Consider the following 22,559-nt stretch of genomic DNA (forward strand, 5'->3'; position numbering starts at 1 on the left):
GTTAGGCGTGAATGATGTGCACTTATAAAAAGATAGCTACTGAAACTTGTATACTAGAAAGTCTGATGAAAGGTAGTAATGAGGAGCAAATCCTAAACATGGGGGGGGGGGGGGGTGCAAAGAGGTGACAGATGGCATCAGATGTAGGTAAAGCATGTAAAGGTCAATGAGGAGTGTAGTGATATGGAGGGTGGGGAGAGGCAGTATGGCGTTAAGGGCTGTATTGGTCAGGAAACTTATTCTGGGGGGTGAGCGGAGCAGCAGATGAGGAACGGTGATTAATGCAGCTGCAGTGTTGGGGGGGGGGGTTTACAATAACCCAGACGGGGCATAACGTTCTGCCACATTGCTAGTCTTCAGGTGCAGAACCACACCTGGTCAGCATTTAACCCCAAATCAGAATGTGGAGAACCCCTTTGTTTAATCAGACGCAGTTTGTAGCTGTTGCGGGGTGTAGCTCCGTGTATCACCCCCCAGCACAGCATGTAATATATGCGTTACCCCAAACCATTTATACTGCCTCCTCTGCGCCAAAGCCCCCAGCGGTACCAACATTCTGCCCTCCGAACCTGCGCTATGATGTCACTGAACACAGGTTTAGCATTAAATCTTATTTTAGTTACTTGGCTCATCAGCAACCCCTGCAGACGCAGCATTCAGACCACGGCAGGGTGCTCGCTGACGCAAAGGAGTTGCCTGCAGTGCGCAAGAACAGCCACTGCAATAAGAAGCAAAACGCTGCATATGTTGCCAAATAGTTTTTTTTATTCGCCTGGACCCAGTTTGTTACAGTACAGATAAAGTGCAATGGCGTTCTTATCTCCTGCAACGTGGAGTGACTTCAAGTATTAATGCCCCAAATAAACTTACAGCAGCTCGTGTGGGAAATAAACTTTGAACAACCATTCGATACAAATTGTGCCCCAGAACGAAAACAAAAAAAAAAACCCCTGGAGGAATGAATGCCTTTCCGGTTCCAGATTAATCGACCTCTTCAATGGTGGGGCCGGATGACGCTCCTCCGGAGGGGGCTCCGCCAGCACCGGGGAAGCCGCTGGGCATACCCCCTGGCATGCCACCCGCACTCTGGTACAGCTTGGTAATGATGGGGTTGCAGACCTTCTCCAGCTCCTTCTGCTGGTGTTCAAATTCTTCCTTCTCTGCAGTCTGAAAACAAAAGAAAAGAGAAGGGTTAAATTGTTATCACACCCACCATGACTGGGGAAGCACAATGCCCTGTATTTACCCCAAGCAGCTGGTAGACAAGGCATTATATCTGCCCCCCCCCCCCCCACGGGATAAGGAGCCCCAATATCTGCCCCTGCAGTAAATGCATTGATCAGAGTAAGAGTCGCTCAGACATCCAAGGAAGGTACGGAGCCATCATGCGCCTTTCGGCATCTGGTGGAAACTACGAATGGCTTTGGAAATCGTTCATCACAGCGACCGGCGGCAGAGGTTTGCTACGTACCTGGTTTTTGTCCAGCCAGGAGATGACCTCGTTGCATTTGTCCAGGATCTTCTGTTTGTCCTCATCGCTGATCTTGCCTTGGAGTTTTTCGTCTTCCACGGTGGCCTTCATGTTGAATGCGTAGGACTCCAAGGAGTTCTTGGATGAGACTTTGTCTCTCTGCTTCTCGTCCTCAGCCTTGTACTTCTCGGCTTCCTGGACCATGCGCTCGATGTCTTCCTTGCTCAGACGACCTACAAAATGAGATAATCTGGTTTAGTACAGAGGACTGACATCGCTGACGTAAAAACACACGATTCGGGAGATTCTATGCGAAGGACGGAAAAGTCGCTCAGACATCCAAGGAAGGTATTGAGCCATCATGAGCCTTGCGACTCTGGTCTGGTGGAAACTACGAATGGCTTTGGAAATCATTCATCATGGCGACTGAGTGGAAGCCGGGAGCTGATGCGTTACCTTTGTCGTTGGTGATGGTGATCTTGTTCTCTTTGCCGGTGCTCTTGTCCACGGCAGACACGTTCAAGATACCGTTGGCGTCGATGTCAAATGTCACCTCGATCTGAGGAACACCGCGGGGAGCTGGAGGGATGCCAGTCAGCTCGAATTTACCCAACAGGTTGTTATCCTTTGTCATGGCTCTTTCACCCTCGTACACCTAGTGGTAAAAGTGTTGTGTTAATGAGTTGTGTCAAGAATCTAAACTAAGGAATAACTGCAAGAATGTGCATTTGTAGCCTTATTTTGACATCGTTCTTACCTGGATCAGCACACCGGGCTGGTTATCGGAGTAGGTGGTGAAGGTCTGGGTCTGCTTTGTGGGGATGGTTGTGTTACGCTTGATCAGGACAGTCATGACACCACCGGCGGTCTCAATACCCAGAGACAGAGGAGTGACATCGAGCAGCAGGAGGTCCTGGACATTCTCAGACTTGTCACCAGAGAGGATGGCCGCCTGCACAGCTGAGAGAAAAGCCACCAAGTTAAGAGGACCCACAGCTATTCATGAAGAACTTCAACTCAAGAGGTCGCTCAGACATCCAAGGAAGGTATTGAACCATCATGAGCCTTGCGGCTCAGGTCTGGTGGAAACTACGAATGGCTTCGGAAATCATTCATCATGGCGAACACAAGAGCCTGAAAACCCTACAAAGTCCCAGAACATACCTGCACCGTAAGCGACAGCCTCATCAGGGTTGATGCTCTTGTTCAGCTCCTTTCCATTGAAGAAGTCCTGAAGAAGCTTCTGGATTTTGGGGATACGGGTGGAGCCACCAACCAGCACGATGTCATGGATCTGGGACTTGTCCAGCTTGGCATCACGGAGGGACTTTTCAACAGGGTCCAGGGTGCCTCTGAAGAGATCGGCGTTGAGTTCCTCAAAACGGGCTCTTGTGATGGACGTGTAGAAGTCGATACCTTCATACAGAGAATCGATTTCGATGCTGGCCTGGGTGCTTGATGACAGGGTACGCTTTGCACGTTCACAGGCTGTGCGGAGACGGCGAACAGCTCTCTTGTTGTCAATGATGTCCTTCTTGTGCTTCCTCTTGAATTCAGCGACAAAGTGGTTCACCATGCGGTTATCAAAGTCTTCACCACCCAAGTGAGTGTCACCAGCAGTTGACTTTACTTCAAATATACCATCCTCAATGGTCAGGATGGAAACATCAAAAGTACCACCACCAAGATCAAAAATGAGCACATTTCTCTCTGCGCCAACCTAGAAAGACAGGCATACATGAAGTTCACACATCCACAATATACACATTTTGACATCTTACCCGTAACGCCCTGCTGTCTTATTTATAATGAGAAACTAATCTGAAGTTATTGTAAAAATCGCTCAGACATCCAAGGAAGGTATTGAACCATCATGAGCCTTGCGACTCTGGTCTGGTGGAAACTACGAATGGCTTTGGAAATCATTCATCACAGCGACTGTAAGGGACTTGGCCCACAGATGGGGGATTAGGCATTTTAGACCCCAAAATGCACAAGAGACACCTGCAGACATTTACCTTCTTATCCAAACCATAAGCAATGGCGGCAGCAGTTGGCTCATTGATGATACGCAAGACGTTCAGACCAGAGATGGTGCCGGCATCCTTTGTTGCCTGGCGCTGGGAGTCGTTGAAGTAAGCTGGGACAGTGATAACGGCATTTGACACGGTCTGGAAGAAAATGAGGACATACACCGTGACTTAAGAGTTGCAGACCAGAATGCAGGACTTAATTGTACGTGACCTCTAATCAACTCACCTTGCCAAGGTAAGCCTCAGCAATTTCCTTCATTTTTACCAGAACCATAGAAGACACCTCCTCAGGGTAGAAGGACTTTGTTTCTCCTTTGTATTCGACCTCGACCTTTGGTCTGCCCCCATCACTCACGACATTGAAAGGCCAGTGCTTCATGTCAGACTGCACAACGGCATCCTCAAACCTGCGACCAATCAGACGCTTGGCATCTGAAAGGAAAATAACCCCAGGTTAAGCCTCAAAAAGCAAAATGTCTGTGGCCAGTTCTTGCCAACAGGCTTCATATCTCTAGGTGAAGACAAATTAAGGACACCAAAATCCAGTCAAATAATAAAAAAAAAAAAAAAAACAACTTACCAAAAACAGTGTTTGTGGGGTTCATTGCAACCTGGTTCTTGGCTGCATCACCGATGAGCCTTTCGGTGTCTGTGAAGGCCACATAACTGGGGGTTGTTCTGTTGCCCTGGTCGTTGGCAATGATTTCCACTTTCCCATGCTGGAAGACTCCCACACAGGAGTAAGTGGTGCCAAGATCAATACCGACTGCTGGTCCTTTAGACATGGTTACTGCGGAGAGGAAAAGGCGTTACCATGACAGCCAAAAACTGACCCAGAGAACTGTCATATATTAGATAAAGTGAGATGATTGACACCATAGGGACCTAAAACTAGTGTTTAGCAATTTAAAGGAGGGGCTACTGAGCAGTTTATTTTGCCCAATAATAAAGCTGCAGCCTCTCTTTAAATTAGACAAATATCCCTTTTAAATGAGAAGCCACATGGCCTCCAGGGCAGCCATTTTGTTCTGCTATGGAGGGAGCAGCCATCTTGCGCTGCGGCTAAGCCATGTGACCTGGGTGAGGGAGGCAAGAATAGATTAGGCTGGGAGGGGCATTTCTAGGTAGCCTCCAGCACATGGCAACAGCCTCCACAAGGGCGCATAATGGCTTCCTGCCGCTGAAGGAAGCAAAAAAACAAAACCCAACAAGGGCAATTAAATAAAAGCCACCTTGAAGTTGATGGCAGCTGAGAGGCCGGTTAAATATCTGCAGCTACCGTAAAACAAACCCTGATTAACCCCGTGAAGGGCAGCAGAGATGAGCCCAGAGCCCTAAACTCAGATTAACCCAATAGGAGCCAAAAAAGGGCAATTCTATGGGCCCCCAACTACCACCCATAGGGGCAAAATAACCCCCATTTAGCCCCATGATCACCAGATTATAGGATTGTCAATTAACGCTTGTTAACAGATCGCAGTATTATGTAACAGCCTCAGTCACAATAAAAGGGAAGTTTAGGAGGAGGCCCACTGAGTCTTTTTTAAAGCATAGCCATTAACCCTTAAAGAATCGAAATATAAACCATAAAACATTCTAAAGAAACCCGTAAACCCAACAATAACATTACAATAATACAAGCACTAAACCAGGCAGTAAAGCGCAGACTCACTCTGTTTTTCTGGGTCTTGTCGTTGCTGAGCTGCTCGCCGTCTCCGAGCTGAAGTCGAGGAGAATGAGACTGTAATTCCGGCCGGCTCGCTTTATATACCGGCTCCGAACCTTCCAGAATTTCCCAGCGTCACTTTCCCCTTCTACCAATGGAAGCGCTCTCCGGAACCGCCTGACAGAACACCCCTCCCACTTCTGGAACATTCCTACTCCACACAAAGAGCCGGCTGCAGGCAGTTCCTTAGTCTCTGGGCGGCCATGTTTATTTGGGGTATATTAAACGATATATAACCAGCCGTCGGCCAGAACAAACATGAACGCGCGGGTCGTTATCCTACTAAACGTGTTTCTGAGAACGGAATGAAGGAGTTAAAAGAGTATCCATTCATCAAACTAATCTTAGTTTGAGCCAAACACCCCCGCCGGCGCACACATTCCGCCATTCCTAACCCTTTGCTGACTGAATCTTTCATGGCGGCTGGAATACATTTTTTTTTATTGATTCTAAGAAAAAAGTAGAAGTCGAAATAAGGTTTGCCCTGATCCAAAATGGCGGACCCTGGCAGTTGGGGTGGGGTTACGGCCCGGCATGCGACATTGAAAAGCCGCTCACAGTGTGGTGACGTAAGAAGGGAGGGGTTTCATCTAGCCAATCCCAACGGGCGGTAGTGCAATGTGCCAGTTGTCAAGGCAACTGAATTAGTATGAGTTAAAATGTGGTTCTGTGGATTTTTTTATTAATCTAAATAAACCCTAAACCGCTGCCTGTGTATTGAGGTTCTCTGTGTTAGTTATAATTATTATTATACCATCATATTATATATACACACCGGTATATAGGCAGATCTGCTTTTAACCCGAAGACATTTAATAGAAATAATATACATTTTCCATTCAGGTTTCCTATTAAAGGTCTCCATTCCTTACTCCGCCGCTCACATTCTGTTTGTTTTTTTCCATGACGGCCGTGTGTCACCTTTTACTTGGAATACTATAGAAAATCCATACAGCGGGGCTGAATTTTACCCGTTGGTGCCCTCCGGGGTGCGTGTTTTATAAGCGACCTTTATTCATTGGGTAATGCGGCCTCGGGGGATATGCGAGATATCATATCCCTGCGTGGATCTGCATCCTTTGGTTAAGCTCGCCCATCCCCCCATCCTTATGTCAGTTATGCAATGGGGGAGGGGGATTGGCCGGGGTAACGCTTGCAGCAGTTATAGAAACATAGAATCTTCCGGCATATCAGCCCCATCCGGCCCCTGTCTAGTCGTCAGTTTCTCCTGCTGTAACGACTCAGTCGTTGGTCTCGTCTTAGATTCTGGAGCCGTGTGTCTATCCCATGCGTGTTTAAATTCTTTCACTGTATTAACCTTGGTTGCTGCTGCCGGGAGGCTGTCCCACTTATCTACCACCTTCTCAGTAACGTAAACCTTCCTTGCATTACATTGCTATAGGCACCTCTTCTTTCCCAGCTGGCCAAATGAATGGCTCTGGCGCACAAGTCTGCACCTTAGCACAGTGAAGTGGTAGCGTTTGCTCCTTTTGGCTAATAGTTTGAATGTCCCCCATCTATCTGATAGGATCGTCTGTAGAATATTCCGTCTGCGCTGGAATCGCCATCGGCAGCTGCAGATCGTTATGTCTGTTTACAGCAAATATTTCATTGATTCATTCCAAGAACTGTGATCCCAGAGATGTAACAATCCCTAAAACTGCATGCACGGAAAGTACCTCCATTGATTTCAACTGGAATGTTTCCCTGCCACTGATTGGCTGCTTCTAGCTTCATACATGTACATGCCGGAAACGGATCTTACATGGGACCCAAAACATGCCCTTTCTTTATAGATTCACGGAGAAAGAAGCGTTTCTGCACCTCTCTTTCTCTGCATTATTCTGGCCTTCCGGTGTGCTTCTGCGAAAGGGCGGAGCCACGGGGACAGCCCCTCCCCTGTTCCTCTAATCATGGGAGAGGGTGCGCCCAGAAGTGCACCGGGTGGCAAGGTTTTCCGGAGCAGAAGACAAAGAAAAGATGTGAAAGAAGACAGTAGAAAAAGACATTGAAAGAGAGCTCGAGAGAAAGAGAGAATGCGAGTGAGAGCATGAGAGAGTGAATGAATCATCATATAGCTTAATGTATGTGGGTGTGGTTTTGGTGGGCGTGGTGACAGGGCAGCATTTCATCCTTGAACCCGGGCATCACAATGTTTTGGGCTGGTCCTGGTAATACTCTTATTTTTTTTTCAACAGTTTCATTTAATGAACTATTTGTGTTAAACGACCTCGGTCTCGATCATTTAGAAATTGCCTTCCAAGAAAACAGTTTATTCTTTCATTTCTTTTCCAGAAACCGAGAGCTTGTGTTCCGGAAACAGGAAAAGGGCGGAGCTTATTGAGTGGCTTCATTCACTGAGTCACTTCATTCACTGCGCCGCTGTCTCAAACCGAGTCGTTTCCAGATTATCCCAATGTAACATTTTCTATGTTTTAGTTACTTCTAGTAACTCCCAAGTCTCTCCATTTAAGAGGGTCCCAAACCCCTGTGCCCCTCTTTCCTCCCCCGATGCCCCTCTTTCTTCTCTGATGCCCCTTTTTTCTAAGAGCTTGAAATGTTGCAGTTTCTATGTCAAATTGTTACGTTATATATTACTTGTTACGTCCTGTTTACCCCATTGTACAGCGCTACGGAATATGACGGCGCTATATAAAACAATAAATAATAATAATTTTCAGGTATGGCAAAAGTTGTGTCGGTTCCTCTTTAAGGAGTCTAGAAGTTTCCTCCGCCAAAGCCTCAAACCACATGGAAGAAACATGTGGCGAATGCAGCGCGCATGTACAAAGATATTGCAGTAATTGGCTCACCAGCTCCCTCTAGAGTTAGGCTTAAAATATCAGGAAAGATTATAGAGGTCTTAATATGTCTGGTGTGGAGGAGAGAAGAGAGAGAGGGGAAGGGAGAGAAGAGAGCGAAGAGAGAGAGAGGAGATGGGAGAGAAGACAGAGAGGGGAATGGGAGAGACATTTAAATATATAAAGAGACCGGAATCTAACACTAGAGGATCAGAGACTGAGATGGAATGGAAGGAAGTTTTACTTTACTGAGAGGGTGGTAGATAAGTGGAACAGCCTCCCAGCATAAGTGGTAGAGCCTAATCCAGTGATGGAATTTAAAAATGCATGGGATAGGAATATGGCTCCTGAGTCTAACGTGACAACTGATTTACACAACTCTGCATAGTTCTTCAGTTGTTTACATTGTTTACAGTAAATAAAGTGAATAAACATAAATCTACCATACAAGCAGCAAACAGGCTTTTCGAGAAGACCGCATGTCCCCTTCGGCCTGGAGCCAGATACCCCCTCCTCCCCGCTGCAGTATTATTACCTAATAAAGGAATGTGATGATTTTCTGGCAAAAAACTTCAGATACGTGTATAACCCGTAACCCCCACTCACTGAATCTATAAATACAAACAATGAAAAATATATTCAACACAATATTTTATATATCTATTTTATTAAATTCATCTCGGAAGCCGTATTATGAACATTTAATTAAAAGTAAGGAAAAAACATGAGAAACCAAGTGCAACAAATGGCAGCGTAAGAGTACAATATGTATTTAAAGTGCTGGAACGGATTTTTATTAAAAAAAAAACCAAAAAAAAAAAACCTTGGCATGATCGGAAATATGTGTCGGAATTATTTTCTGGATGAGTAGGTTGTTAAGGATTTGACATTCTGCCATGACTACTCTCAGATGATGGAAAGAAACATGGCTGCTCTCAGATGATGAAGAAGATGGCTGCTCTCCTATGATAGAGGAACACAGATCATCTCCGATGGCTGCTCTTTGGATGATAGAGAAGAACATGGCTGCTTTTGGATGATAGAGAGGAACATGGCTGCTCTTGGATGATAGAGAGGAACATGGCTGCTCTTGGATGATAGAGAGGAACATGGCTGCTTTTGGATGATAGAGAGGAACATGGCTGCTCTCGGATGATAGAGAGGAACATGGCTGCTCTCGGATGATAGAGAGGAACATGGCTGCTATCGGATGATAGAGAGGAACATGGCTGCTCTCGGATGATAGAAAAGAACATGGCTGCTCTTGGATGATAGAGAGGAACATGGCTGCTCTTGGATGATAGAGAGGAACATGGTTGCTCTTGGATGACAGAGAGGAACATGGCTGCTCTCGGATGATAGAGAGGAACATGGTTGCTCTTGGATGATAGAGAGGAACATGGCTGCTCTCGGAGGATAGAGAGGAACTCAGGAAAAAGGAGGGTACCTTAACTAAATCTGAGGGATCATTGACTATGTATTTCTGTGACGTCATGTTCTGTCTGGCTCTTTCCTATCATACAGAAAAAATATTTTCTAAAGAAGGTAGGAAAACAATTAAAACAATAAAAAAAATCTTAGTACCGGTATTAATGGTCATAAATTACATTTTTTGTCACGTTCATGTATTTTAATTTATTGCTTATATGTAAGATTTGAAGTTGCGTCGTTTTTAGAGAATTTTCAGTTAAATCTGCATTGTTTAAAAGACATTTTTTAATAATTGTATTTGTTTTCCTCCATCTGCTGTGGGACACATTATTCTTGGGGCATATACATCTATTTTTGGAGATTCTCTGTAATGCCTTCCTCCAATCTGATTTTCTTTACCAGTTTTATACAAAATGTTATAAAGATGGACAAAATAAATTATGAACTAACAGCCAAACAGAATCCTGGGAAACAGAATATAAGGTTCTAAGCACCAGACAAGTATTATAATTGGATGGGATATCTTCGGTGGTCAAACTACGGGTTCGACCCCCACCTGCTATTTTAAGACATAGATTCAGGCACAATTTCCTTAGTGATCAGACAATAAGGCACCTTTCATCCGAGTCACACCTTCACATTCTCTAGCAGGTAACATTATATCGAGGTCCTTGGCAATGGGTTGGGTACATCGATGATGCCCCCCCCCATCATATTATATATGTTATATTATGTATATTATAGTTGCATGTGGGTTCTTAAATATAACAACAGCTCTGCCCGGGGTTTAGTGAATAACCCCTGTTGTGTTCTCTATACTCATGAAAATAGAAGGAAAATTAGATATTAATAAAATCATTGTCATATTTTACACAAGAATATTACATTTCCATGGTAAAATAAATCATGCGTAATCCGAAAGACTCCTATTTTTTTGTTTGTTTTTTTGTTACTCTTACAAAAAATATAAGTTAAGTCGGAGAATATTCCAATTTGCAAGGCGGTTAAATCCTGAGGAAGTAAGTTCATAGCAAACCGTTGTCATGTTTTATAAATTGTACAACGATTCAGTCGTGGCTGTGGCTTTATCTATACCTTTTTTTTGCCCATTTCTGCCCACTTTTAGACAGGGGGTGATTTTTTTTCCCCCCCGGGGCAGAGAATTCTAGTTCCTTAGCACTTGCAAGGACGAACAATGTCCCCACTGAGGGTGTAGCGAAACATCTGTTCCCGCCAATAACTCATTCAATCTCCGTGTGTCAATAAAGCACTAAGATAAGGTCCAATAGGTCATCACTAAGGTCGACATGGAGGGAGAACAATTCTACTTTCCAAGGGTCGCTTCCAGTCCCAATGGCCTTCTGGAGACCAGGCTCCTAGGAACACTAGTTTCCACCAGCCACTAGCCGGATAGGCTTTTAAGTAGTCCAACCCTAGTTCACATTGACCACCAATAACTCATGTTTAATTTATTTTAGTTTAAACGCGACCCCACGACAGCCCATGGAAACTGCCTCAAAGAAGACTCTGGAGAAGAAGAAGATACATCTCTATACCTAATCCTTCTTTCTACGTCTGTTCACCTTAAATCATTTAATACCTGGATAAGCTTCTCTCTTTTATGTTTAAACTGTTTTTGGAGAGCTTTGACATATTCCTCTATCCTTAATGTCATCTTAGAATCATTGGATAGATGTTAGAATTCTGTCTTTCCAACCAATGTGTTCCCCTCTAACACATCAGACTCGTGCTTATGAACCCTCAAGGATCCCTTGATAACCAACTTAAAGTTCTAAGAAGCCTCCATACCATTCCAGAACTACAGGCCAACCCCACGTCCCGCACGTCCGTAATAAGTCAGGCTTAAAGTACATCCAGCTCAAGTCTCCCTGTTAAATAATGAACGCAACCGGACCTATGGCTGTACCGGGCTGGCGAGAGCCGCTTAATGGTCCAGGTTGGCGATGGTCAACTCTCTCCAAGTCACTCGGACATCCCTGCTCTTCGGGGATATAAAAAATTTCCTGAGAGGAATTATGGAGTATCAGACGTGGACGCGATTTTTCTACTTTAACAAGAAAAATAAAATAAAAAATTAAAAAAAGTATTTGAAGCTAAAAAGCGAGCGTATCGGCTCACATTTACTTTCCGACATTATATTATTTCGTACCATAAGTCAATAATTACTCTATATGTTATATCGATTGTATTAAAATATCATTCTTATAAAACAGATAGCAATGTAAGCAAACGTCACCTTGTACCTTCAATTTAAAGTAGTTAAAGTCGCCGTTTTTTTGTTTCCCTTACAAAAAAAAAAAAAGACGACAAAATTCACATTGCTCAATAGTTCTTCACAATGATTTGCTCTGTGACGGAATCTTACAGCTGCGTCATCGGCGACACGCTGGAAACCACGGAATACATTCCCCTTTTTATTATTTGATTCATCTTCTTCAGACAATTCTTCACAATCATCTCTAGAAACCATTTCCGGATCAGAAAAGCTCTTCGGCGTCCGTAATATTAAAACCACGGCGGAAAAAAAACAACCCCCAGATCTTCAAATTGACTTTAAAAAAAAAAAAAAGGTGCAAATTCTGTACCGGTGAAAAGAGAAAATCTAAGAAACTAAAGCTGTCGTCTGAAACGGCTAAAAATAAAAAAAAAGTGACTTTTGGAATCCTTGAAAACAAAATGTATCCAGATCCAGAAGAGCTCTCGGGTTTTTTATGGCCGACCGGTTTGCTCTATATCTGGTCCAGGCAATGATGTCTCGGCTCTCCGTGAGAGGTCTCCTGGGTTGAGAGAGTCCGTTGGCTGCGAGAGGCACTGTTGGTTGTTGATCGGGTCGAGGAGGAACCTGAGCGCGAGCTTCTGGATCCCGAGGAAGACGATCCGGGTTTCACCAGGCGAGCTTTTGGGGCTTCCGCGTCCTCCCTGTGTAACAGTAAATTCATGATGAGTACCGAGACTAACCAGACAGGGATAGGGGTTTTTTCCTTTAAAATTTAAGAAATAGGGGTTTTTTTTGCCAAATTATTTTATGTCTTCAAAACAATGAACTTTTTGATTGAAAATATCTTTCCATTCCATCTAAGCCTCTGACCCGCTAGTGTTCATTTTTCACAATCACAAACCACCAGTCACCCCCCCCCCCCCCCAGTGTAGGGTCCAGTAGAAGGAAGGATCTAGAAGAGATCCAGGACCGGAGTAACTGGCAACTTTCTCACTTTCTCAGAGACTTGCCTTATTTATCATATATTACCTAATCTCATTTAGGAATTCATCCTCTTCTCTTTTTTTCAGCTCTTTTTTGCGAAGCAGGATCCATATTGTGACACAAAGAAGGAGGACTCCGCCGACGGATCCGCAGATCACACTAACCAGGAATCCTACGTTCATTGCATCTGCAATCAAACAATTGTCCAACAAAAATGACATAAATTCACAATATTTGTACCGCTAATACCTAAAGACTGACCAGCGAGACGGACAAATTCATCAGAACCACGAAATGCACGACGGAATCACCCGAGTCGTGTATCTTTTGTATCTATTAGTGACCCCGCTCAGCAATGGCTCCCTCTAGTGGCTGTTGTGAGAATAGGCTATGAAATCAGATCGGGACACCTTTATCGGAGGTGAGACTGGAGATAAAATGGGCCAGAACTGGAGGCAAGACAGTTCGGAGCGGAAAGGTCATCTTACCCAAAGAGCCACCATGCGGAGCTCAGTTGCAGAACACGCAGAGGAGGTCAGGCTGGAGCAACAGTGGATGTTGATGGACACTGATTTTACATCTTACGATCCCCACTGCCCGCAAAGCGGGGCTGTTGGGCAGCTATGGGGGACACTGACTAAAAATCGTGGCTGCCCTGTAAAAACAGGACACTCTGGAGGTATGTATATATGTAACCCTATGTAAAGTACAAGGTGCAGGGCTTGACATGGAGCCAGGTAGCCATGAATTTTTAGAACTTTTTGTGCCATTTCATATAGATCTCGGGGGGGGGGGGTTTCTGTCTCCTAAAAAATATGAAGTCAGCTTCTGGCATTGTCCCTCTGGCTCCCATTAAGCAGACAGGGGCCCTTTACTTACTCTGCACTCTCAGGTGCACCACGCACGTCCTTTTTCCGGCCTCGTTGGCCACTTCGCATTGGTACGAGCCATTTTCTGCTTTACTGAGGTTCTGCAGCAGAAGACTCTGTTGGGTTTCTAATGAGGGGGGGAAGCAAACAAAAAAATCTTTAAAGGGGGACGTAGGACAAAGTAAACAGCAAACAGGCTCCAACACTGAGAAAAGTTACGAAAAGTGTCTTTTTTCTTTTTTAAACGCTAAAAGTCCAGCTAAAAACACAAATTCACAAACATGAATTGTAAAAATGACGAAAAAAAGGGAAAAAAATGCACAAAGAAGTAAAATGATGATACGTAGAAACGTTTGGGATCTCTTACTGTTTTTACTGATTGACGTGATGTCTTGAAGGAATTAATATGTATCTAGCAGTCAGATTATTGGCAGAGATTTTACCTCAGCTATTTTTATTTTAGACAGTTTCAATAAAAACAAACATTCATTTATAATATAAAATATCAAACAAAGAGGAACTGCCTCCCAGCAGAAGTGGTAGAGGGTAATACAGTGAGGGTATTAAACATGCATGGGATAGACATACGGCTCCTGAATCTAAGACGAGACCAACGACTGATTAAGGTTTGAGTCTTTACTGCAGGATAAACGGGCAGACTAGACGGGGGCCGGATGGGGCCGATCTGCTTATTCTAGGCTTGGCACTGGAATAAAGGTGTATTCGCCTTACCAAGTCTTGCCGTGCTCGGCATGGATAACACCGCTTTATCCTCGTAGCGTATCCGTTGCCAGCGGTAGGTTAAGGGTTTGGTGCCAGCCGATGACATGCAGTGGAAGGTCACGTTCTTTCCGACCAGCTGATCTCCGTCTATCCAGCACTGCGGCTCCGACGGCTTAACTGAAAAGCATATTGAGAAAAAACGTCATCAATTGAAATAACCGTTGGCTCAACTGCAACAATATAATTTCTGCTCAGGAACATCCTTAAAAACAATAATATAAAAAAAACAGTTTCCAAAGAGACCTCCCTTTTAAGATGTCAGCTGCTTTAGAGAACCTTAAAATACAATATCTGTGTTGATACAGAGTCCACTTAGTCTCATCCGTGAGTGCAGTTTGATCAATGAAAACGCTACTCCAGGGGGCAACCCCTATGGTCACCCCTTTAACAGCCGCTGGCTGCAAGCAACACCTGCAATTAGCTGCACCGAGAGTATAGAGATAATCATATTGTATCATATCCATTTCCTGCACGCTGGATCGGTCGTTTGGGGGCCCAAGATGGCACAGAGAAGCTGTTTGGGGGCTAAGATGACACAGAGAAGCTGTTTGGGGCTAAGGTGGCACAGAGAAGCTGTTTGGGGGCTAAGATGACACAGAGAAGCTGTTTGGGGCTAAGGTGGCACAGAGAAGCTGTTTGGGTCTAAGAAGGCACAGAGAAGCTGTTTGGGGACAAGGTTGGCACTGAGGAACATGCTGCTTTGTGAAGGCAAGGGGTAGTTCTCCTTACCCCCCTGGTGCTTAATGCACTCACCTAGAACCTCCAGCCAGATGTAATTCCAGTAATATTTCCCTGCGTTTTTCACTTTGCAGGTGTAAAATCCGGCATCGCTGGGTTCCAAAGACCAGATGATTATGGAGGCGTCTCCGGCGAGGAACTTCGACACAAAGCTATATCGTCCTCTTCTGTTCTCATTTTCATAGACATTTCCACCGCTGTAACTGATTAGCTGCCAAACAAAATTAGCATCTGACTCTCTAGTTCTTTCACGTTTACAGTTTACATTCCTGCGCAAGTTTAAATATGAATGGGAGCAGCCTCCCAGCAGAGGTAGTAGAGTTTAATACAGTGCATGGGATAGGCATGCGGCTTCTGAATCTAAGACGAGACTTCGGCAAATACATTTACATATATATATATATTGTCCAAAACGGCTTCTTATTCAGAGATAACGAGATAATTATAGCTCACGTATATCTTTAAGGAGAGTATTTTTATTAATTGTTTTTCTTACCACCTCCTGCCCGTGATGTGAAATGTTTGAAAACCATTCGATGTCCAGGCTCTGTTCCCCGAGGATCCCCAACTCGTGCTGGCATTTCAGGGTGACGTTCTCCTCGGCAATTCTCTTTATCTCCACCAGGTCCCCGAAAGCTCCGAAAACACAGCAGAGACCTGCGCAGAAAAAAAAAAAAGAAACTTTGTAACAGTTTCCATGCGCAAGAAATTTAACCATCCGGCCACCAGAGGGCGCAAGGGAGCCAAAAGAACAATTTGAAATTCAATTTCTTAAATATTTTACCTTTTTTTTTTTTTCTGGCCCCGGTGTTTCTATAAACATTTTTACATCCAAGCAAAATACGCTTCATATGTATCTGGGCTAATTAGGAAAATGTGACACAATGGAAAAGCATTCCTATTCTTTATTAACTCAGTAAAGAAAGGCTCTGTATATAAATAGAAACACAGAACCCGCCGGCAGATCGGCCCCATCCGGCCCCCCGTCTAGTCACCCGTTTCTCCTGCTGTAAAGACTCAAACCTTAATCAGTCGTTGGTCTCGTCTTAGATTCAGGAGCCATATGTCTATCCCATGCATGTTTAATCCCCTCACTGTATTACCCTCTACCACTTCTGCTGGGAGGCTGTTCCATGTATCCACCACCCTCTCAGTAAAGTAAAACAACCTAAAATACAGCGGTACATAGTCTTGAAATTCTGTTATTGATGTATGCACAGATATTTATATGTTCTGTCTGCATTTCTGTGAAGAAAAACATGTTTGATACATAGAAGCATTTCAACATTTGAAGCTCCTGGCCACACTCCTTAAAGCCAAAAATGTATGTGACTTTGTGCCCTATTGCGGGGTATTAGTGTAACTGGGTGGTGCATTTGGAAGAAGAATAATGGGGTTTATTTATCGGGGGTTTTAGGGCTGTAGAACCCTGCGATACCCTCATACCCAGCAAACATTCTGACCTTCTAGAAAACAGCGGCATCAGGAGGAAAGGGGGCACAGGGGAGGAAAGAGGGGGCATTAGGGGAGGAAAGGGGGCACAGTGGAGGAAAGAGGGGGCATTAGGGGAGGAAAGGGGGCACAATGGAGGAAAGAGGGACATCAGGAGAGGAAAGGGACATCAAGAGATGCATCAGGGGAAGATAAAGCGGCATTGGGGTTTGGGATCCAAAGAGGAACTGGTCCTCCTCGGGAGTTATTCGGAGACAGGAGGTAGGCATAGGAAGGTTATCTTCCAAATCTTTCCCCAGAGGTGTTTTAACCATAAATTACTCCTTTTAAGGCATCGGGATTCAGCCGGGGAGAGTAAAGAAGTCAGGAATGTTCTGGCAGCACTATTGGGGAATAGCAGTGAAAGTGCCGTTCTTCTCACCGAGGGGGATCTCAGGAGCGCCGGTGTCCGTACAGGGAGCTCCAGACGGCGTGAATCAGCTGGGGCCGGGAATATTGAATAACTGGCGATGTGGAGTAATTAACCAACACGGATAGATGTATGTATAGCACGTATATCAAGACGCGTGGAATGGGTCGGAGGAACATACGTGACAACTGTCACCAGGAGAAAAACTATTCCCAATTCATGAATCAGGGTTAGAACAAGCGAGCAGCAGGCGTCCAAGGACCATTTCAATGAATTGATCCTGCTAAATGGGATTTATTGGTAAAACAGGAGGGGTTCTGCTCTAGATTGTAAGCTCTTGTGAGCGGTCCCTCCTCACCTGTTTCTGTAAATCAAATTGTTTTGTTATATCCTACTTTTTATGTCCATTCTGTACGTAGGGCGGAGAAATACGGCATCTTAGCCAGACCATAATGAACTTTCTGTGTGATTAAGGGATTTCACACACAATACGCGTACGTAAGTATAACGTATAGACGCCGTGTTTATGAATCTAAATCTATCCAAGGAGAGGGACAGCCCGGAAGATCTGACACAATGACAAACTCAGTTTACTCAAACATAGAAACCTACGCAATGCAACGGACATACATGTAACGGCAGAAGAAACCGGGAAAAAAAGGGAAAATGTAAATTATTTAAAAAAAAACACAGTCTGCGTCATCCATCCAAGATTTAAATGCCATGTTTCAACATGAACTATGCCTTAGAGTCATTAAGGGGTTAAATATTCAAAAGGAAGGGGGGGGAAGTCGCCTATCTTCTTAATTTGACGATGGATTCAAAGAAAACTCCATTACGGGAAGATGTTTTTCACAGCCATGTTAATGTTTCTGCCCCGACTGCCCTGCTTTGGCACAGACAGGGTTAACCGACTCTCTCTATATGACGTCAGTGAGCGTTTGCGCTTCTTCTGCCAGCCCCCCCGTGGTTTATAGAAGGTCCAGACGCCAAGGTTATAAATGGCAAACCACATCCCTCGGTGCGGGTGGCAGGGAGCTGCTGTTTACCCTACAATCTGGAAGAAGGTTCTGGACTTCGTCACACGGGGTGGCAACAAAATAACCAAATACTGTGTATTGTAACAAGATGCGTTTAATTGTCATGTGACACAAATGCAGGTGCCGATAGGTTGTTGCCATAGAAAGCGAAAAAAAGGTTTCGTTTCTAACTTGTTTTTTCATCTAATTAAATCTTCTGTCCAAGTTGTTAGGTGATGGACTACCTGTCTTGTTTACCGGTTGTACAGCGCTGCAGACTATGATGGCGATATATCAAAAAATCTATAAATAATAATAAAGGCAACAATGGAAAAGAAGGATTGGTTCTTTATAATAGAAAAAAAAAAGGTTGGAACAGCGATAATAACAGATAATCCATCCCAATTACCCGAGTGATAAATCACATGACATGGTGTCAGGGCTGTAAAGGTTAACGAGGTCTGTAGCCTTGAACAGGAATCAGTGACCCGCAGCAGGTAATGACTTGGACCATTTGGAAGGCGCTGGAGCGGCATCCATCAGTGTGAGGGGGTTTAACGACTGGGTGAGTAGTGCGAAGGGCAGTCCGGACTGGGTGAGTAGTGCCAGGGGGCAGTCCGGACTGGGTGAGTAGTGCGAAGGGCAGTCTGGACTGGGTGAGTAGTGCCAGGGGGCAGTCCGGACTGGGTGAGTAGTGCCAGGGGGCAGCCTGGACTGGGTGAGTAGTGCCAGGGGGCAGTCCGGACTGGGTGAGTAGTGCCAGGGGGCAGTCCGGACTGGGTGAGTAGTGCCAGGGGGCAGTCTGGACTGGGTGAGTAGTGCCAGGGGGCAGTCTGGACTGGGTGAGTAGTGCAAAGGGCAGTCCGGACTGGGTGAGTAGTGCCAGGGGCAGTCATGACTGAGGTGGCACAACTCCAGACCCTGAGGGACATACAGAGGACACGAATTCTATGTATCCTCACGTGAAAACAAGGTTGGCTTTTTAATTGTACTCAAGCTGGTCTATCCAGAAGCTGTGGCCTGTTTGCGGCCCTCGTAGACTGGAGTTGTTCCGCCCTTGGTCTAGCGTATGGAGTATTTGGCAGCAGGGCACGCGCCCAAAACACGACGGGCCTCGTAACGTTTCACGTATTCCCCCAATGAATATTCATTGTGAGTAAAATAAGCCGCGGCGATGTTATTTTTGAAAGAGTTGTACTTAGTAATTAGTCTGTCGTCCCCCTGGGGAGCGTGACAGGCGTTGGGACTGCATGGCGGCACTCAAGGACAGCTGCTTCTCATTAGACTTCCCAGGGCCGGGAGATGAGAGGTCACGTAACCCCTCTGGGATAGACCCCGTTCCCCATGTGTGGAGCCTGCAGCCAGCTTGAGGTCCGGCTCGCGAGTCTCCGTCCCCAAGGAACACAATCCTAGTATTAAAAACAGCGATCAGTCAAACCCCGCAGACGTGCGAAGCCTTCCTCGTGTGTGCCTCTCGCACCAGAGAAGTGTAAACAGACTTTCGTGTTCTCCTTAAGCAGTGAGCGCCGTTTCTCCTCCGGTTTCGGGCTGTTGGCTTATATCTCCTCGGAGGAGTCGGCTCAAAGGAAATGTTTTGGAACAGCAAAGAATTTAGGAGACGCTTCTCAGAACCTTTGGGAAATCCGCTGGTGCACAATATTTTTACAGTATATTACAGTATATGCCCATCATTCCCCAACTGTACCCTCTTTCCTCCCCTGTACCCTCTTTCCTCCCCTGTGCCCTCTTTCTTCATCTATGCCCCCTCTTTTCTAGGAGGTCAGAATGTTTGCGGGGTATGAGGGTATCGCAGGGTTCTACAGCCCTAAAAGCCCCAATAATGTGTATAGAAACAGTCACACCTCAAACAAAAGTGCCCCTCATGGGCCAGTGGAGGCCCCAGTTGCGCAGTACAGAGATGTCGGCGATGATACAAATGATGATACTTATCTCCATGTTTGGGGGGCATCATATAACCAAGAGCCGTTTGCGGGGCCCTTCTCTGCTCTTGGTACAGCCCCGTTCCATCGCTCTGCAAGATCACCATTAGGCAGGGGCAAGTGGGGCTTCCATGTAAGAGGCAACTCGCCCACTCGCCCCCATGCCAAATGAGGCGAAGAGCTAACATTTGACATCATTCTCTCAGTGATGCAGAAACCAGGAGCAAGAAGAAGAGCAGGAGCCACACTCGCCTCCTTCCAAGGGGCCCCACGAAACCTCTTTGCCCCAAGCTCCCCGAACCCCAAGAGCAGCCCTGATCTCGGGAAGTGAACCTCAGTGACCCTGCATATATATTTTTTTCCTTATCCCTCTTTCCTGAATGTTCCTAAATTCTTATCACCGACGGACAAAACTAAAAATCTCAAAATTAAAAAAAACCAAAAAAACAAAACCAGAAATCCGTTTTTTTTCTTTACTGTCCTCGGATTCCACGAAATCTGATTCAATCTATAAATAAAACAGAGCGAAATTCTTGAACCAAGAAGCCACAAATAAAACAGATTTTTAATCCTGACATCCCTGATGTTAAAATGGCAAAAAAAAAACTATTATTGGCGTCTTTCGAAATTACGCCTTTCACAGCATTCGCCCTCGGCTCGCGGATTCACCGGCAAAAGCAGCTGTTTTCCATGAAATTGAATTTTGATTGGCAAAATCCCAGTTGGAGGTGAAGCCGCGCCGACTAATAAATAATCGCAGGCGATGCTTGCACAATCTCGAGAAGCAATGTCGCGAAACGGGATTAATGCTTTTACTAGATAAGGGAAAAAAAATGAGACGGTCGGCATGTTAATTATGGCGGAACGTCATGATTTGGGGGGGGGAAAGTAGTTTGTTAAAACGAACACACACAGAGCTGACACCCGGGTCCCCCTCACCGAACGCCCGACTCTCCAAGGCCGGATTGGTCGGACGTCGATAATAATGCATATTGTGCGTGAATTTAATGTCCCAGTTCCTGCCGCTTAAAATAATCTCCGACTAACAGAAGGCGATTAAGTTAACAAAATTAGCACGGTCCCTAAAATAGAACGTGCGATGACACGACGAGATACAAAGTAACACGCGGCGCTGATTGTGAATTCTGCAATAATTGGTATTAAAGGGGAAAAAATTTACAAAACCAGTTAATGTCTACTTTTGGGGTGGGCTGGCATCATCCGGTCCTAGGATGGGTCAAGTGGCCGTTTAACCCGGGATAACGGAAACGGAACTAGTTTGAACCTCACAGGGACCCGGAGGGAAGATAAGGGGGGGGGGGGCGGCATTTTGCCTTGGGCCGGCCCTGCTCTCACTTATTGCCAGGTTGCTGATTGCTGTTTTACGAGACACTAAATATCTCCAAACCAGTCAAACAATCAGCGCCAGCTGCATTCGATCATGTTAAAATAACGGCGGCAGATCCTTTTTATCACACAACAAAAAATCTGCATTTCCATCCCCGGATCAGTCATTCTAAATATTTACACTTAAAATGTATACAAACGGCTACACTATGTAACGTAGCGGCACGTGCCAATATCTGTGCATCTGGTTTTACATTTACTAATCTCGTGCTCATTTTTTTTAAAATTCATTGCTTTTAGGGATCCCGGCTCTAAAGGGGTTAAAATTTTATTAGTGCCTAATAAATTATGGAATGTCATTAAAAAAAAAAATTCCACTTGGGGTTGAGACGAGGCGCAGGATTTAAAAAATTCTTTCTATGAACTGCAAATCATTACGGGGTAATAATAACTGAAACCTTAATAATATTAATCATAACAATAATAATAATAATGATGACTGATCTATCATTATATGGTATGAATAGGGTGGGGGAAGGGTACGATTGAAGATAAGAAAGTGTTCTGTACATAGCCTTGAAAGAAGCACATTACATAAAAATAGCTATTGTTAGAACAAACAAAATAGCTACTTTTATTATATATATATAAATTAAAGTCACAATAATTTTATTTTTTACAATCAGATTTTATAAATTCACGCACATTATATCTCATATTCACAGATTTATATATTTATATATTATTTCTTTCATCCCCGTTCTCCTTTGCATTTCCTTATTATTTCTTATCTAATAAAATAAAATAGAGGTGGGTTTCCATGGCGTTCGGTAGATTCTCCCATCCATCTTATTTTATCTGACATCCTGAAAGGTGCTGATCCATTTGGACAAAATATTAATTGCACCCGCCGGCGCGTTAAGCAAATAATCCTTAGCTGGTCTGTCATTTTTATTCTTTCTTCTTAAGGGTTAATTAAAAAGAAAAATTACAGAAATGTTGAAGGAGCCTTTCAGTTTCTATGGCAACAGCCTATCGGTGTCTGCTTTTGTCTCACATGACAATTAAGTGTTGCCAGCGTAAACAATGAAAGAGGCTAAATATATTCAATTTAATGTATAGGATAGCTGTGCCCCCCTTTAAATGAACTATTTTCCCTTTTAAATGCATAAAAAATAATTTTAAAAAAATATTCTTTTTTTTTTCCCAGTAAATTTTCCGCAATGAATCTTTTTTGACTATACTGGGAAATTCGCTGTGAAATGCGCATATTGTTGTCTTTATGCGTTTTTCCTTTCCTGGTTCCCAGTCTTAAAC

At 44.5% G+C, this 22,559-nt stretch overlaps 2 protein-coding genes and 4 non-coding genes across 6 annotated transcripts; all 6 read right to left on the minus strand.

The window, feature by feature from the left end:
• Positions 1 to 981: 981 nt before the first annotated feature.
• Positions 982 to 4,289, minus strand: LOC149286908 (heat shock cognate 71 kDa protein-like). Its single transcript, XM_089493739.1, has 8 exons — positions 4,085 to 4,289; positions 3,731 to 3,936; positions 3,490 to 3,642; positions 2,636 to 3,191; positions 2,229 to 2,431; positions 1,928 to 2,126; positions 1,472 to 1,704; positions 982 to 1,167 (listed from the first exon to the last, which is right to left on the minus strand). The coding sequence occupies exons 1-8, from the start codon at positions 4,287 to 4,289 to the stop codon at positions 982 to 984; spliced, it is 1,941 nt and encodes a 646-aa protein (XP_089349865.1).
• LOC149286909 (small nucleolar RNA SNORD14) lies at positions 1,352 to 1,446 on the minus strand. Its single transcript, XR_016277559.1, has one exon. It is a non-coding gene; the product is annotated as a small nucleolar RNA SNORD14 (small nucleolar RNA).
• On the minus strand, positions 1,799 to 1,897 carry LOC149286910 (small nucleolar RNA SNORD14). The gene has a single exon (XR_016277556.1). It is a non-coding gene; the product is annotated as a small nucleolar RNA SNORD14 (small nucleolar RNA).
• Positions 2,497 to 2,595, minus strand: LOC149286911 (small nucleolar RNA SNORD14). Its single transcript, XR_016277558.1, has one exon. It is a non-coding gene; the product is annotated as a small nucleolar RNA SNORD14 (small nucleolar RNA).
• On the minus strand, positions 3,311 to 3,409 carry LOC149286912 (small nucleolar RNA SNORD14). The gene has a single exon (XR_016277557.1). It is a non-coding gene; the product is annotated as a small nucleolar RNA SNORD14 (small nucleolar RNA).
• A 7,923-nt stretch (positions 4,290 to 12,212) lies between the features above and the next one.
• On the minus strand, positions 12,213 to 17,373 carry LOC149286913 (CXADR-like membrane protein). Its single transcript, XM_089493700.1, has 7 exons — positions 17,352 to 17,373; positions 15,572 to 15,732; positions 15,091 to 15,286; positions 14,287 to 14,454; positions 13,565 to 13,681; positions 12,731 to 12,872; positions 12,213 to 12,402 (listed from the first exon to the last, which is right to left on the minus strand). Exons 1-7 carry the CDS (start codon positions 17,371 to 17,373, stop codon positions 12,213 to 12,215), a joined length of 996 nt encoding a protein of 331 aa, XP_089349826.1.
• Positions 17,374 to 22,559: the final 5,186 nt, after the last annotated feature.

Source organism: Sceloporus occidentalis, unplaced genomic scaffold (genome assembly GCF_023333645.1).
Source record: "Sceloporus occidentalis isolate IW3139 unplaced genomic scaffold, rSceOcc1.0.p SCAF_66, whole genome shotgun sequence".
NCBI classification, from domain to species: Eukaryota; Metazoa; Chordata; class Lepidosauria; order Squamata; family Phrynosomatidae; genus Sceloporus; species Sceloporus occidentalis.